The 15,512-nt window shown below is 41.0% G+C and overlaps 1 protein-coding gene across 2 annotated transcripts; it reads right to left on the bottom strand.

Annotated features, from left to right (window-relative positions):
• Positions 1-2,970: 2,970 nt before the first annotated feature.
• Positions 2,971-12,489, bottom strand: csnk2b (casein kinase 2, beta polypeptide). 2 transcript variants are annotated; one of them, XM_005936246.3, is made up of 7 exons: positions 12,334-12,489; positions 11,603-11,684; positions 10,156-10,258; positions 9,423-9,538; positions 7,787-7,862; positions 7,185-7,374; positions 2,971-5,145 (listed from the first exon to the last, which is right to left on the bottom strand). In XM_005936246.3, exons 2-7 carry the CDS (start codon positions 11,672-11,674, stop codon positions 5,055-5,057), a joined length of 648 nt encoding a protein of 215 aa, XP_005936308.1. In that variant the 5' UTR covers positions 11,675-11,684; positions 12,334-12,489; the 3' UTR covers positions 2,971-5,054. The 2 variants fall into 2 exon arrangements, with proteins under 2 accessions (XP_005936308.1, XP_005936307.1); XM_005936245.3 differs by lacking the exon at positions 12,334-12,489 and adding an exon at positions 12,159-12,289.
• Between the last annotated feature and the right edge of the window lie 3,023 nt (positions 12,490-15,512).

Genomic DNA, 15,512 nt, shown 5'->3' with positions numbered 1-15,512 from the left:
AGGCATGTGCCCCAGTAGGACTCTGATGTGGTCTGATCAGGGTTTATTGTCCATCTCCAAATCTAGACTGAAAACTAAAGATGACACCAAAGATGAGACCTCCCACACAAAAGCACAAATGAAACTGTTCTTGATACACATTTAGGTGGTTTTAACGTCTTTTTGTACATGGTGTTATATAAATAACTATTACATGATGCAATTCCTAATGAGGCTGCAGGTAATTCCAAAAGTGTTGGAAAGGCCAGTCAGTTTGTTCCTGCTGTGTACTGAAGACATGTTGTTTGTGTATGAGATTACAAGATGACTATGAGGAGAGACATCCAAGTATCAGCTTGAATTCCCTGGTATTTATGTCTTCATACAGTTACTGGAAAAATAAAGCACGCCCTCGCTCAGTTCTCTTGTCTTACATATCAGGACCCGAGGCCAAACAGTTACCAAGAGAAATAAATCTGATCCACAAATTCCAGAATCAGACTATAACAGACAGAGGACTGCTAAATGTGTTCCAACAGTTAGTCTAAACACATTAACTCCACCTTCCACATACCTGCAAAAACACCACCATCTGCAACCAGAATGAGACCTAAAAACCAGGCCTGCAGGTGCCCTTTATAGTCAAGCTTTGACTTTGTTTTTTGTACTTCTCTTTTCCTCTCACACTGCTGATTTGTCTGCACTAGCAGTCTATTCCTAACCTCTGTTGCCAGTATGCTTATCCATAACTGTGACTGGCTGCCAATGTCACCCTTTCATGTGAACGTGAGGGGGGAAGTCTGTGTTAACAAAGCGAGCTGATAAGATGAGTTAATCCACGTGAGAGACATCATGGGTATGTTGAACTCATTACCTAGGCCTGTGATTGAAAGGATGTTCAACAAACCCTATTTCAGGAAGCTATCCCTGCTTCCTGAAATAGGGTTCTGGCATTCTTGGAATCATTGTCCCATTACATAATCCAGTTTCATCCAAGCTTTAGCTGTCAGACAGATGGCCTCACATTTGACTCAAGAATACTTTGCTATACAGAGGACTTCACGGTGACTTAGTTTATCTTATTTCTGTATAGTCGTATATGTGTATATTTGAATTTTTATTTTTACAGTTTGCACGTTTGATCCAGGACGACGATATTTCGTCCCACTGTATACTTGAGCGTATATTGTTGGTACGACAATAAAACTCTTGACTTCGCTTGTGGCTCCAAGACAAGCCTAGATCGCCACCATGGCAGACAGTTGGTATGAGGTATTTTGTGCCGTTTTCTCCAAATGTGGCTCTGTGCATTATTGCCAAATATCTTTGCTTTAGTTTCGGCTGTCTGAGACAATGTTCCAGCCAAAACAATTCATACTTGTTTCTAATTCTGCAAGCATGAACTTTACCATTTAACATGCTAGCTGCGGCCTGTAGAGTCTGACATACAGCTCTTGGTTTCTCTGAGCATTGCACAGTCTGACTGAACTGACTGGAGAATGGTCCACTCCTGGTAAATCACTGGGGCATTTTGTTAACACACCTGGATGCTACAGACCAGCAAACTGCCAAAACTTCTGCTTTTGTGGTGGTGGTCATACTTGGCTTAAATCCCAATAAGTAATGTGCACTGTCTTGAGAGTGTTTTGAACAGTGCAGATGACAATGTAACAGCAATTATGTGGAAAATAAAACAAACGAAGAAAAATCTGATGTTTTTTTCCAGCTAAACGTGCGTCCAGCTATAGAGGACTGACATATAATGTAAATAAAAACAAATCCTTGCCTGAAGTGGCCTTGAATTTCCCCCCGAAAAAAAAACAAAAAAAAAAAACCCCAAAAACATAAATAAAAGGGTACACGGACTGAAAGGTGTCAAGACATTTTTGCAAAGTACAGCAAGCAATGGAGCTCCAGAGTGAATCTTCTAACAAAGGAAGATCATTTTTAATCTGTAACACAGATTTAGACGGGGTTTTGTTTGTTTTTGTTAAAATGCATGTGTCCTCAGTGTTTGCGGTGAACATTTTTTCTTAACAGCTTGATCTGCTTTGGAGTGACATCATGAAACAAATAAAAAAAGAAACTCAGATGAAAATGGTGCAATGTTGTCTCTGGGTGTGGCAGCGCAAAGGGCTTGATATTTCACATCACTACGGTATTAGGAGCTAAACGAACCAGATTATTCCTGTGGAGACTGTCTCAGGGCTTCTTTTGGCTCCCGGGAAAACAAACTACTGTTACAGAAAAGTCTGTTTTTCCCCCAGGGTCTGTACGTCTCAGCGTATTTCAAAACAAAGTCGGAGATTCCTTTTCACTGGGCTGAGCTAAGAGGAGGAGGAGACGAAGGGCAGGTCCCAGGATGTGGTTTGAGGTTATCCTGAGTCATGAAGGAACCTCCTCTGGAAAATCTTACATGCTATGGTCAAATGAAGACAGCTCAGCTCTGCCACTGATTTAGCCAGACGGCTGCTGTGCAGAGGGGAAAAACACTGAGTCACACATAAATACGACCATATCACGGTGTCCTGGGTGTCTTTTCAACTTACCCCGAGTGTGCATACTGAATGTTTTCAGACTAAAAGATGTGTTTTACTCACTTCTAACTCCAAATACGATTTTTCCATGTCCCTAAAAGCTAATTTAAGAATAACCACAGAAGCATGACTGAGATCTTATGACTTTTTCCATGAAATAATTGTTTTCTGCTTGTGTTAGACCACTGCAGCTGTTGTTCAGTCATGTGAAATGGCACCAGAACCACACCCAGAAGCAAGACATCCAGCCCTACCTCCATCACTGAGGGAAAACACCTCATTAGCTCCAACATCAAGCACAATTCAGTTAGTTTACAGTCACTCTGCATAATCTTATAAATTCATCTGGCTGCTTTAGGTGGACGAAAGAGATGAAGAAGAGGACTCTCTACCGACTCTGAGTGGCCAGAAAACTTTGGTGCTAAATAATAATAAAAAGGAGGACAGAAGAATATGAAAAGAAAATAGAAGTTTATTGAGAATTCTGAATCCTGCTCACCCGTCCACAGTAGCAGAAAGAATACAACAACACAGACAAACAATTAGTTAAAATCTGGACACATAAATACGTTTCTCTTGTATCATGAAATCCAAAAGCAAAAATCTATCGCAGTCATACCAACATAAGACAGGAGTGGAGGGAGCGCCGCCGAGTGTGTGCCCCCACTGTTTAGGAGACGCCACCTGCCTCCGAGCCCAAACATAAACAAGAAAAGAAAGACGGTGCTGTGGTGGAGTGAGCTGAACTTCTGAGGCCCAGGCAGTTTGAGATGAGAAGACTGATATCTCATGTTCATGTTAAATCTAAAGCTACAGACAGGAGGAGATGACTAGCTAAGCTCTTCCGAGACTACGAAGCCCTAGCTTGGCTCTGTTTGGCAGCAACAAATCCACCTATGGGCATCTAGTTTGTTAAACAATGTAAAGAGAATTTGGCCTTTTTAAACCTCTCATCAGCACCTTGTGATACACCAGCTCTGCATGAAGAAAAAAAAAAAAAAAGCATCCTTTAGCATTATTACTACTCTCTTCGTGGCAAAATGTGTTCAAAAAGTGCGCCGTTGTTCACTGACTTAGTTGTGTGTGTGTGTCTAATGAGGCTTATTCAGACTTTATGAAATGAGAGTAACATAATTCAATGCCAGTACAGGTGAGCAGTCTGAAGAGGAATTACATAAAACTTTACCTGCAAACTGAAAAATATATACCATCTAAATACTGTTGTCTTTTACTTGACCCTTTTGAAACCCTGAATAAGCTCATTTGAAGTAACACACTGGTATCAGCACACTGGACGTCACACTTCACACTGCTAGTCATTATTCTTCTGGTTTTTGTTCTGATTGAAACAAACTTAAGCTCGCACAGTAACGTCTGTTTATTAAGGTGCAAACTGCTCGTCGTGGTGAAAACCTGGAACTCCAGTGGACTTTACATGGGTTGAAACTGGCACACAACCGCACACTTAATGAGGATTTATATAATCTGAGCAGACTCAGCTTTGTTGCTGATCTGTAACCACTAGAACAGAGCCAGGATACCTGCTTCCTTATTGAGTTTAAGCTAACCGTCTGCCAGTATTTGCTTCATATTTACCATAAAAGCATGAGCGATATCGATCTTCTCATCTAATCGCTGCCAGAAAGCAAATTTCCACACTATCCAGAATATTCGGCTGTTTCTGTATCAGAGATGAAGCTACACGGGAGGGAGGGGTGGGTGACAGTACAAACCTGCTTCTGCAGGACGTGATGGGTAGAGGAGGGTGTTGTTGTTGTTTGACACACGCACAGACAGCTGGAGAAAAGACACCAACTTGTTACAATTATCTGACGATTCATAAATTGTCTCATTTGACCTATTTCTAGTTCATCTCCTCTAACCATGGAAAGAAAGAGAAAAATCAGACACTCGAAAGGACAGAAACAGCTCGGGTGTTTCTCTCTACTTTAAGGCAAATTTAACAACGATGGGCCAAATTTTACAAATCAAAAAAGGGAGGGGGAAATAAAACTGTCTCTGCGAGTGCCAGCCTCCATCGGGGTTAGGTGGGACTAACGGTGGAGACGAGGCATCGAATGACGGAAGGTTTTACCACCACCTTTACCAAACTGTGCCAAATACACAAATACACTGATCGTACTCTGGTGTCATCCACCGACGACATAACTCCCTCCTCTGTGCTCACAATGCGATTGAACAGAGCCCCCGCCCCCCCGCCATGTTCGGCTTCCTCTTAGCTTGCCTTCTGTTTTTGGCACGGAGGAGTTTGGTAAGGAACGTCTGAAAACCAAATGTGTGTTTGTCTTTAAGATCATGGCTGTGCGTTTTTCTCTCGCTCACACTCAAAGGGAAAAAAAAAGAAAAAAAAAGAAAAGATCTTTTCATTTGCCCTAATCTAAACCAAAATAATACAGTCTTCTTCAGGGTGAGGAGGGGGCACATGAAGAGCTTTGAAAAATGCAGGTGACCCCTCTCCATCCTATAATAACTCTTTCCTCTCTGGCTTCTCTCTCTCCCCCCTCAGTCCTGGGCGCTCTAGCGGATAGCCTTGACGGGGCTCTTGAAGCTTGAGGCGGCTTGCAGCTGCAGCTGGTAGGCCATCGGGTGGATCTTGAACCCATAAAGCCTGAAGAGGAAGAAGAAGAAAAAGATGACGACAATGTTTAGACTGATCAGTCATGCATTTTCTTTAAAGGGAGACGGCGCTGACATTTGATGACAAACATCACACCACCCTGACTGTGTTCTATGTAATACAAACAGACATCACAGCGTATTGACACAGGATCCAGGAAAGGATGTGCAATCCTTGCCATCTAGTCAGCCTGTGCACGTAAGTACATTTGAAATAAAATAAAAACAAACATTATACTTGTGCAAATATTAACTTGATGAGTATTTTTGTGACCAACAGCAGGGAGAACAAGAACTGGCGACAGTTCAGAAGGCGACAGTGGAGGCAAATCAAATGAAATGTATGTCCAGTTTCGAGCACTAGGGACAAGCTCAGGGATGTCAAACTTATTTTACATCGTGGGCCACATACAGCCCACTCTGAACTTAAATGGACATTTAAATATTTAATCCCTGAGATTTATTTAAAATACTTTAATAATGCCATGTTTAATGCAATGCAATTTTGAAAAACAAAAGTAATTTCTACAGTAAAGTAAAATTCTATGCACTTGTTTTAAAGCTGTCCAGTGGGCGAGATTGGAATCTTTGCTAGGCCAATTCTGTCCCACAGGTCTTATTTTTGACACTCCTAGGCTAGCTGGTTAGAGGAACTGATGGATTTAAACAAAACAACTCAATATGAGAGCCCTGAAGTCAGGCTGTGTGACGTTCACAGCGCAGAGGACCGTACCACAAATAGGAAGAGTAAGCAAACATGTCAAAGTCAAAGTTACCGCCTGACTTCATAGCTCAAATAACCAGCTGTGTGTGTGTCTGTTTGCATATGTCTTTGTCTATGCATCAAAGGAATGGGACTGTGTAACACACACAGACACACAGTCCAACAGGTTAAACCATTAACAAATGGGCTTAAATGGCAAAGAGAATGACATCAGAGTAAATATAAATAAATATCACAAAAAGCAGCACGAGAACATAGAAACGGGCTGCAGTCTCCACAGCAGCCGAAGGGACAACATATTCTTCTTAACACTGCACCCTGGTTACGGTAAACAGTACAGCATGCAGACAATGGTCTCCAAGGGCAGGCACAGGATTAGTGGACAACCACGCTAATCTGCTGCTAATCTACCAAGAGATGCAGCAGGTATTCACAAACACAGAGAGACTAAACCTTTTCGGCATTAACCACACCCACACACCCACTCCTTCTATGGAAACAAACAGGAACATACATTTCCAGTGTTGTCCATCTGGGACGGCATCCCATACGACCGATAACGAGCTGCTGTGTTTTATGCACGCACAGGCAAATAGTCAGAGCTAGATAATATGTTGTTAGCATGGAAGTGAGTGAAGGCAAAAGCTTGGTAATGTAAACCATGAGGGAAATCAAACCGAAGAAACAGTTGGAACAACAAACCTAATGAGCCAACGACAGAAAAACAGCTAAAGCTAAAGCTAATGAGAGACACAAGGCAGCAGGCTCAGTACGAGCCTCAGTATGAGCAAAGAATCAAAGCAGTTACTGAAAAAAATAATGAAAAAGAAAAAAAAAAAAAGGGTGGATCCTGTCTTATCTGATGATGTTATAAACATGAAAGAAGTAACAGATATTTGTTTTGTTCAGTAAATCTGGTGCACTGTTATTGTTCTTTGAAAGAAAATCTTAATCAGCTGCTCACACTGAGAAAAATCTGAATTGTCAGAGAAAACTGCAATGGGGGCATCTCTAGTGTTTATATTAAACCATATTATTGTGCAGTTCTGAACTTCACATATTTTGGGCCCTGACACTTTAAAATTAAAATAATAATAATAATAATAATAATAATAAAGCATGTATTTAAAACACTAAAAAGTGAAAGAAGCTAAGCCAATATCACTATGGAAACTAAGAAAAAGCAGAACTAAAATGAAAACAAAATCAAAATAATCAGTTACAAATTTACAACAAATCTGCCTACAAACATCAGCAGGAGGTGGATTTAGTGCTCGGAGTCTTTACAGCTGAATATCAACGCTAACCTTGGAACAAACTGGTTGGCAGGCCTCTTGGGCCTGTACTCGGGATGAACCATGAACAGCATGTGGGGGAACCCGGTGCCAAAATAAGCTCCATCTGTGTGGTGATGCCTGGAGGACTTGGGTGTGTAGACATCCATACATTTGGGGCAGTACAGCTTCACCATGGCCTCTCCTGGGATGTCTGACAGGCCTGTGAGAAGTGTGGAAGAGGAAGAAACCCATTTAAGTATGAGATCAAGACACCCGAGATAATTGGCAAACAATCCCTTGTGGATCAAAGTTATCCTCACCTGCAGGAAAATCTAGATTCAATAAAAACAAATAGCATTTGTTTTGTACTGATTGGCACAGCCAGCCAGATACAGGTGCTGTGCCTTTTAATCACAGATTTAAAAACAAACAAGCAAACAAAAACAAATTTCCCCAAAACTAAATATCACACCCCTGAAGAGTTCCTGACTAACTTCGCTGCATCGAGGAGAGACATGCAAGGCAGGGAAGAGCAAACTTTTAGTCACTCGTGAAAGCTGTCTGCCACCTTGTGGTAATCCTTGGGTAACTGTTTAACGCATGCATGAGAGCATTCACATCAGTTTACTCACCAATAGGAAGCATAGGCTGATTCTCACAATAGACCCGGGGGCAGTAGCCAAAGTCTCCCTGCTGATACTTCTCCAGCTGAGCAAGCAGAAATGAGCCCAATAAAGAGTTAATATATGAACAGAAGGTAGCTCCGCAATCCTGGGTTAATTCATATCCTGCTGTGTGGAAAACAACATTTGAACCAGAGGAAATTTTAACATGACTGAAATTAATGGGTGACTGTGCTAAAGATTAAAAAAAGCAAGCAGACAATATTGAATGGACTCTTGTTTGCCATTTTGGATGCGTTGCATTACAGGATCAAGTGATTCAGGCTTCGTCACAGAAACTAGAGACCGATCGTGAGTGGAAAAATTTGTATTCTCCGACCTTTTGTGGTTAGCTGATGGCAGTTGTAGGGAAAATGATTGATCAAGTCCCAGAGACGCAAATCTGTCACTAAAGAAAAACATCAAGCATGCTGCTGCAGTTCGAGTTGTACGGAAACAGTGAAAATTGTGACACAAACTGGAAAAGGAGAAGGGTTGCCTTTAAAGTAAAAGCTGCACTTTATTCTATGTTTCAAAAATAAAAAAAACTTTTACCTTAAAACGCGAACCTTCTCCACCTCTATTTGGCTTCACACTTTTTCTCACAGTTCAGTAAATATTTACACACAAACATGGAAAACTACAGGGAATCGTGCCAATCACACCTCCTTTACAATGAATTTCACCCAGCTAGAGTCAGAACCCTCCAGGAACTACTGACAACCGTTCAGGCAAAATGTGCACATGATAAACTTTAATAAAGCGGTTTTTCCACATAAACATCTTGATGATTTCCAGAGAATCAGGCTGGAACATTTTCCACAGTTGTGCTTTTTCACATGTAGCCCACAGCAGGAAACAGTCTGCTTTAGAGGTATCTGCACCACAAGGACCTGTCTGCATCGAGCACAACGGCCTCTACTAGGAAGTTAACACACTGGACTAGCAGTATTGCTGTTCTCACACTGGTGTAGCATGAAACCATGTGAACTTTGCACAGGAGAGCTGTGCAAATTTTGTGTTTTGTTTTCCTATGCACATGTTGTTGTTGTCAGTTTGTCGAACATGGTCGTAAAAGTGTAATACTGTCATTTTGCATTTTGAACACATTTAATCGTGTTTTCCTACATAAAGTAGACGATAATGACTAATAAACAGGAAAGAATACGCCGTTATGACAGTGTGGAGGAGGAAAAGAATAAAGAAAACACGGTCTTTACTTTTTCTATCAGCACCATAGGAAGCAGATGAATGATTTGTTTTCAGCAGTAAAAAGCAGTGAAGCTGAAAGATTTTGCATTTTATGCCGTTCCCTCAGACAGACAGCTTTTCATGTCCACTTTTATCTTCCTCTGAGGGATGAACCCACCCTCTGCTGCCACACTGGACATTATTTCAGTCAGGACTTTATAGCTGTGAGAGCTGTTCTCCCAACCCCCCCCCCACACACACACACACACACACAAGATTATAATTTAAGTACAACTATCCTGATTACCACGTATGAGACATTCACATCTCAACAACACTTTACTCCATTACGAGTGGAGTAAAATCTGACTCAAACAACATGTAGAGACAGAACTGGTGGATTTTTGGCACCTACCATCTGTGCAATGCCTCGGTTAGTGAGGATGTAGCGTGCATGGATGAGGCCGTACAGCATCTCAGCAGCCTGCTCAATCAGGTCGCTCTGGTTGGGATTGTCCTCAAGCTCCTCATCTAAAGAAATCAGAAACAGGGAAACTACTCACGCTTTTGACAGTTGGAAAAAACATAAATTTATCAGAGGAAAAGGAAACGCTGGGAATAAAACAGAGAGACTGGGACACATTATGGTTTTCTAAAGGTGCTCCAGCAATAAAAAAGAGCATGAAACAAAGATGTTCTGAGCAAGTTTGAAAAGAGAGAGGAAACCTGCACAAAGCACCTCAAATCAAAAGAAAGCCGAGATCAAATGTCCCCTCTCATTATTTGTTAATGACAGAAGGAACACATTAAAAGCTCAGGAGATGTCACAGACATGAAACACTCGCAGCTCTTTTAGTCTTACTTCCTGATGTCTGCTGCAGATGGGAGGTGATAAACAGTAATACTTCTGCATACAGACAACAAACAATAAAGCGACTTTCCACTCGCCACAGCAGGCAGCTCCTCATGTTTTGTTTGGCAGATTTTTAGGCCAGATTGGTGATACAACCCCAGAGGGGTTTGTGTCTCCTTCCGGGATCAAACTGGGGATCTTTTGCTTGTTTGGCAAATGTGTCACATAAGCAAACACTGACATACCTTATTTACTTAAAACTGAGAACAATGAGTCAGGAATGCAACATACAGACCTGGCTCAAGGTCCAGGATCATGTCTAGAGCCTGGCGGTAGTGTGGAACCTGCTCATTGAGCCCAGTTAGGTTGAATTTGTCCTGGATGTAGTCTTCATCCACCTGTCGTTGGAGAAACCACAAATCAGACTCATTTCAATCCATGAGGAATCAAGTAGCTGTAGGAACAGAACTCCCTGAAAGTTGATTCTGTTCATCTGATCGTAGCGTTTTCAGCAGGAAAAATATTTTAACAATCCTCAAAATGACTTGTTCGGTTTGAAACAGATCCTCCGATTTCTTCACAAAGCTGGATGTGTGATAAAACATTTCTCCAACTGACAATGCTCCTCATGAACAGAAATCACTTTCTGGGATTTCCTTACCTGGGTGATTGAGGATCCATCAAGACAGGAGTATGAACTGTTTAACCCTTACAGTGACTGACCCAGACATTTTTTTGCTAATTTATTACTATTACTGTGTTATTGATATTTTTAACTCTTTCATAGTTTTTTGTTTTTACACATTTTAGCATTTCTGCACAAAATATTTGAATTATTACACATCTACACACAAGATGTGTACTCTAAGTCCAGAAATGCACACGTAGGATGTTGCCTTTCTCCAGTTTAGAAACAGCTGGGAGAAAACCCAACTGTACACCAGGTAGCTGTAATAAATTTGATAAGCAGGAGTTTTTTTTTTTGAAGGTCTCCATCACTCTAAAGAAATCTGTGAATTTTTCCTCTTTTGGTAACAGAAATGTTATTTCATTTTCTCATTCTGGCTGCTTTCTTTAGGTGAATCATCAGTCTGCATCTCATCCTATCCCTAACATCTTCCTCATTCACACCATCCCTCTGCATGTCCTCCTTCAAAACATCCATGAACTTGCTCTGTGGTCTTCCTCTTTTCCTCCTGCCTGCCAGCTACATCTTCAACATCCTTTGTCCAGCATATCCACTATCCCTCCTCCGCACGTGTCTAAACCATCTCAGCATCACCTGTCTCACTTTGTTCCCACACCACTCAATCTGAGCCCTCCCTGATGTAGCACATTTAAAACCGAAGGCACACCAAAGTGCTTCACAACAAGGTTAAAACATAAGATATAAGATAAAAGGCTATATATAACAGAATACAAACAACCCCAAAAAGTACAGACAAAATAAGAAATAAAACATTAGAGCAGAGTTTAGAAGATAGAATTACTGGGTATTCATAAATATAAAGGTGGTGGGTATTTATACAGTGGAATATTGGTAGAAGATAAATAACATAAGGCTAAAATACAGGGCATGTGCACTAGCTAATTTCTATCCCTGTCCATCCTTGCTCTTTTTCGTGATAATCTTAGCAACTGCTACTCTGCCACTTCTCTGTCTCCAAACCATGCATGGCCTTATATCACAAATAACCCCGACACTCATGTGTTGTAAAAATATGTCCACCTTGGTTTCTCACCTCACAGAAAAACTCATTCCCCCGCAGCCCACAGAACCAGGAGATCCATGAAACCTCTTCTGAACTGCTCATCTCTGAAGACCTGAAAAACAAAACAGTAAATTATGAGTGGGGAAAAAGCCAACATTCAACAGCTTCATATTACAGTAGCTAGGTCTGGTTTAACGCGGCACAAAAAGAAGCTGTTCATCTGGTGTGAGCACCTGATTAGCATTGATGCTAACCCCTGGAAAATAATGGGCCATTTCTTGTTTTTTCGATAAGGCTATGAATGCAACACTAAGCGTTCACTCACTAAATAACAGATTTAACCGATACTTTCGCCCAACTGGATTGTTTGTTAGTCATTTATTAACCCTTTCTTGTGAAAAGCTCATAAAAGTATATCAGTAACAGTCGCTGCTCAAGATCTGTAAAGGCTAAGCCAGCTAGCAGGTATTACCTTCTCCCTGTCGTTAGGGTAACTTTTAAAGTTTGCTTTATCACATTTAGCGCAGATTTTCTGTCAAAAACACGTCTAATGAATAACAAAACAATGGGCTAAATCCGGCCTTACATGTATGCTGTAGTCCTGCGTGCCGGGTAACGCTAGCATGCTAAGCTAAAACCAGAAGAGCGTCAATATGGCGCCTGGTACGACTTCAGGCCCCGGAGCGGGGGTCTGCCGTGGCTCTTCTGCCTCTGCGCTCAAACGGCTCAAGGGACTGATATGCGTAACAATGCTAACTTACCCGGCTTTCAGCTTTAACAATCCCGAAGAAATCAACAGATCAACAATTTAGCAATCTCACGGGTGTAAATAAGATGGACACCACCTCCCAGTTCACCCCGTAGGTTACGCTCTTCCTCTTCCTCCGGTCTGCCGTCGGAAGGTTCAAGACTTATCGGTGCTGCCGCTCACTGTTCAGTCCCGGTACTGCATGTTCGTGAAAAAGCGGTTTGTTAGCCCTCTTTTCCATCCTGTCTCTCTTTTTACAATAATAATTTATAAAAGTATATAAAATATGGCCCGTTCAAAGTTTTTTTCTGATAACCATCTACTAATCATCATCAACTTCCATATTATTCTCATCCCTATCCCTAGAATTCTCCTTTGACATTATATCCATGAATTGCTGTTGTCTTGCTCCTCCTGCATATGTCCAAACCATCTCAGCCTTTCCTCTCTTTGTCTCCACACCCCACCAACATGATCGGTCTCTCTCATGTACGTACTCATTTCTGAACTTATTGTGACTCCCAATGAAGTAATGACTAAACATTAAAATGTTTGTCATGAAACTTGGACCTAGAAATTTTAAAGAAAGCACAATTAAAATTTACAAATAAATGTTTTCTTCTGGATAACCATTGTTTGTATTATGGCTTAAAAGTGAGATTGAATCATAGTAGATATAAAGAAAAAGGAAAAAAGCTTCAACTTCAGATGATTGTTCTTTCAAATCATTCATTAACCACCATCAAAAATAATCTCATGTCGAGATAAAAGTACAAGTAACCTGCACCTTGTACATTTATCTCAACAAGAGCCGTTCATGTACAGTTATTAAATTTAATTAAAGTGGAGCTACTGTCCTGACGTTCAGCTTATTTTATGCTGGGCCTTAGTGTAGCCTGTGAGTTCATCCTGATTGGTTGCCCCTCATAAGCAGAAATTTTAAACAGCATGAAGGTGTGACTTTTGTACTCTGAGCCAGAGCTGTGGAAAGCTGAGGCTCTCTCTGACATCATACAGAACCATGACTATACCATGAATAGAACCCCCCCCCCAAAAAAAATAAATAAATAAATAAAACAAAACAAAAAAAACAATTGGACACGTATTTAGAATAGTCTGACTGCGGAAACAAATCGGTCGCTTTTGCTCCGTCCACTAAAAGATAAACGAAAGTTCAGGACAAAATATTCTCATTTCACTAAAATCCTCCAGGAGGAGCAGAGACTCATGTGAACTGCGGCCGGATGAGCTAAAAATGGACCCAACGCCGCTTTTAGCGATGTGGAGGACGTGCTTCTGAGACGCTCCGTGGCACATCTTGTGTAATTGAAAGCAGCTCTGTGTACTCCTGTGGTGGAGCCTGAGGTTTTCTCTCAGGGATTGCTTTCACATACGCAGACCTCACGATCAGAAACTCAACATGAACATCTAACACTGTAACAACACATACATGTCACACACAAGCACCACCACCATCAATACAATCTTTCTTCTACCACACAAGCAGGCAGAGAACAATTTTATCATCAAAGAAACAGACGCACAACTTAAATGTTTCCATTAAATCAAAAGTAGTTTATTTAACTTTGCCTTCTCTGTATAACTTTATTATAATAAGACACTTCTCTGCTTGTACATTGCTCCCTTGAACTAAAAATGGCAACATTTGTTTGTGGGAATGTAAGTTGGGGTAGACAAAAACTTAGATACATACCAATATACATACATGTGTGTATATTACGGTTCCATTAATAAAACCATAAATGCTAAAAAAAAAAAAAAAAAAAAAAAAAGAAAACGGTCTGACCCACTCCAGGTACCTCAGTAATGCTGGAAACATAATACAATCTTGAGTAATTTTTTCTCTTTTATCTGGAATACACTTTTGTTTTTAACATGGGTACATACAATAATGCGCACATCAACATTAAGAGTTAAGGAGGGATGAAGGACTCTTTGAGCCAGTGTTAAAGAGTATAGCTATCAATGAAGAAACCAGTAACAGGCAAGGCAAGCTGCACCCACGTGTGTTCATGCTCAGAAGTCATAGTGGAAAAATAAAATATGTCCAACTTCGCTTGCCTGCTGATGAACGTATGCTTAAATTACACAAAAGAAAACCAACTGGTGACGTTTCCCACTGCAGATTCTTAATCTGGATGAACATATACACACACAGCTGAATGTATATATATATATGTGGATGTATTTAAGAAACAGTAGAATTGTCTTAATAATAATTGGTTAAATCACTCGCGGGCAAACAAGGCAGAAAAGTGCTCGCCATTCATGTTATAACCCGCCTCCCCCCCCCAAACCCCCCCCCCCCCCTCTCGTTATTACACAGACACCAGAAAAAAACAAAACCAAAAACAAAACAACCAAACACACGTACATACACGCTCACGTACACGCACACATACACAAATCATCAAATGCCCTACTCACAACATCCCAGAGACAACCTTCACACTGTTGTCAGTAAACAAACAAACCCCAACTTACAGCAGTGACAGAATTGATGAAGATGTGAAAACATGTTAGTTCACTTTTGCTGTTGTCTCCAGTCTTTCTGTGTCTCTTAAACTTGTGTTTGAGTGTGTAATCTTACATCGATCCCACATTTCCTCACTTCAGGTCAGCATTAATTGTTGCAAGTAAAATCTTGAAAACCGTGCAGCAAACTGCAGAAGGCGGCGCTCGGTCACCCCCTGGTTTGGCTTTAAGTCCTGAATTTTAATTTGAGCTCCCGCTTGCTGCCGTCCAAACGAAAACAGCCTTCCCGAGTAAACACGCCTGTGAAAAATACTTCATACCTCAGACAAGGAGTCCTTCTTGGTGCGAGGAGCCTCCGCTACGACAAGCAGAGGGGTGTACAACACTTGGCCTTAGCTGTGTACTCTGGGCCCAGACAGAGTACCCCGTCCTGCTTTATCATGTGTAACTTGCCCAAGTCATTAACACAAAAGAAGAGGAAAAGAACCAGCAACAGTGGATGTTTGTTATACTACAAGGAGTGCTTATTAGAACATACTCGATCATCTATCGAAGCATAAACAATTTCAGGAAAAGTCAAACATCTGCTTTATTCTAGCATGACCTACATTTTCATTTAATTCATTCCCCCCAACTTGAAAGGAGGGAAAAAACACATTTCCATTAAAATGGAAGTCACCCCGAGAAAATAATAGA

This window comes from Haplochromis burtoni, unplaced genomic scaffold (genome assembly GCF_018398535.1).
Source record: "Haplochromis burtoni strain Fernald_Lab_line unplaced genomic scaffold, NCSU_Asbu1 Contig_200, whole genome shotgun sequence".
In the NCBI taxonomy this organism is placed as follows: domain Eukaryota; kingdom Metazoa; phylum Chordata; class Actinopteri; order Cichliformes; family Cichlidae; genus Haplochromis; species Haplochromis burtoni.
This window is presented reverse-complemented; position numbering and strand designations above follow the sequence as displayed.

Bases quoted from the DNA above. Each gene is read 5' to 3' on its own strand.
- csnk2b (XM_005936245.3), bottom strand. The intron at 10,259-11,602 runs GTGAGAAACCAA...CTCCAACGACAG, and splicing joins GGAATGAGTTTTTCTGTGAG to GTGGATGAAGACTACATCCA. The intron at 5,146-7,184 runs GTTAGCGTTGAT...CTTCCTCTTCAG, and splicing joins GCCAACCAGTTTGTTCCAAG to GCTTTATGGGTTCAAGATCC.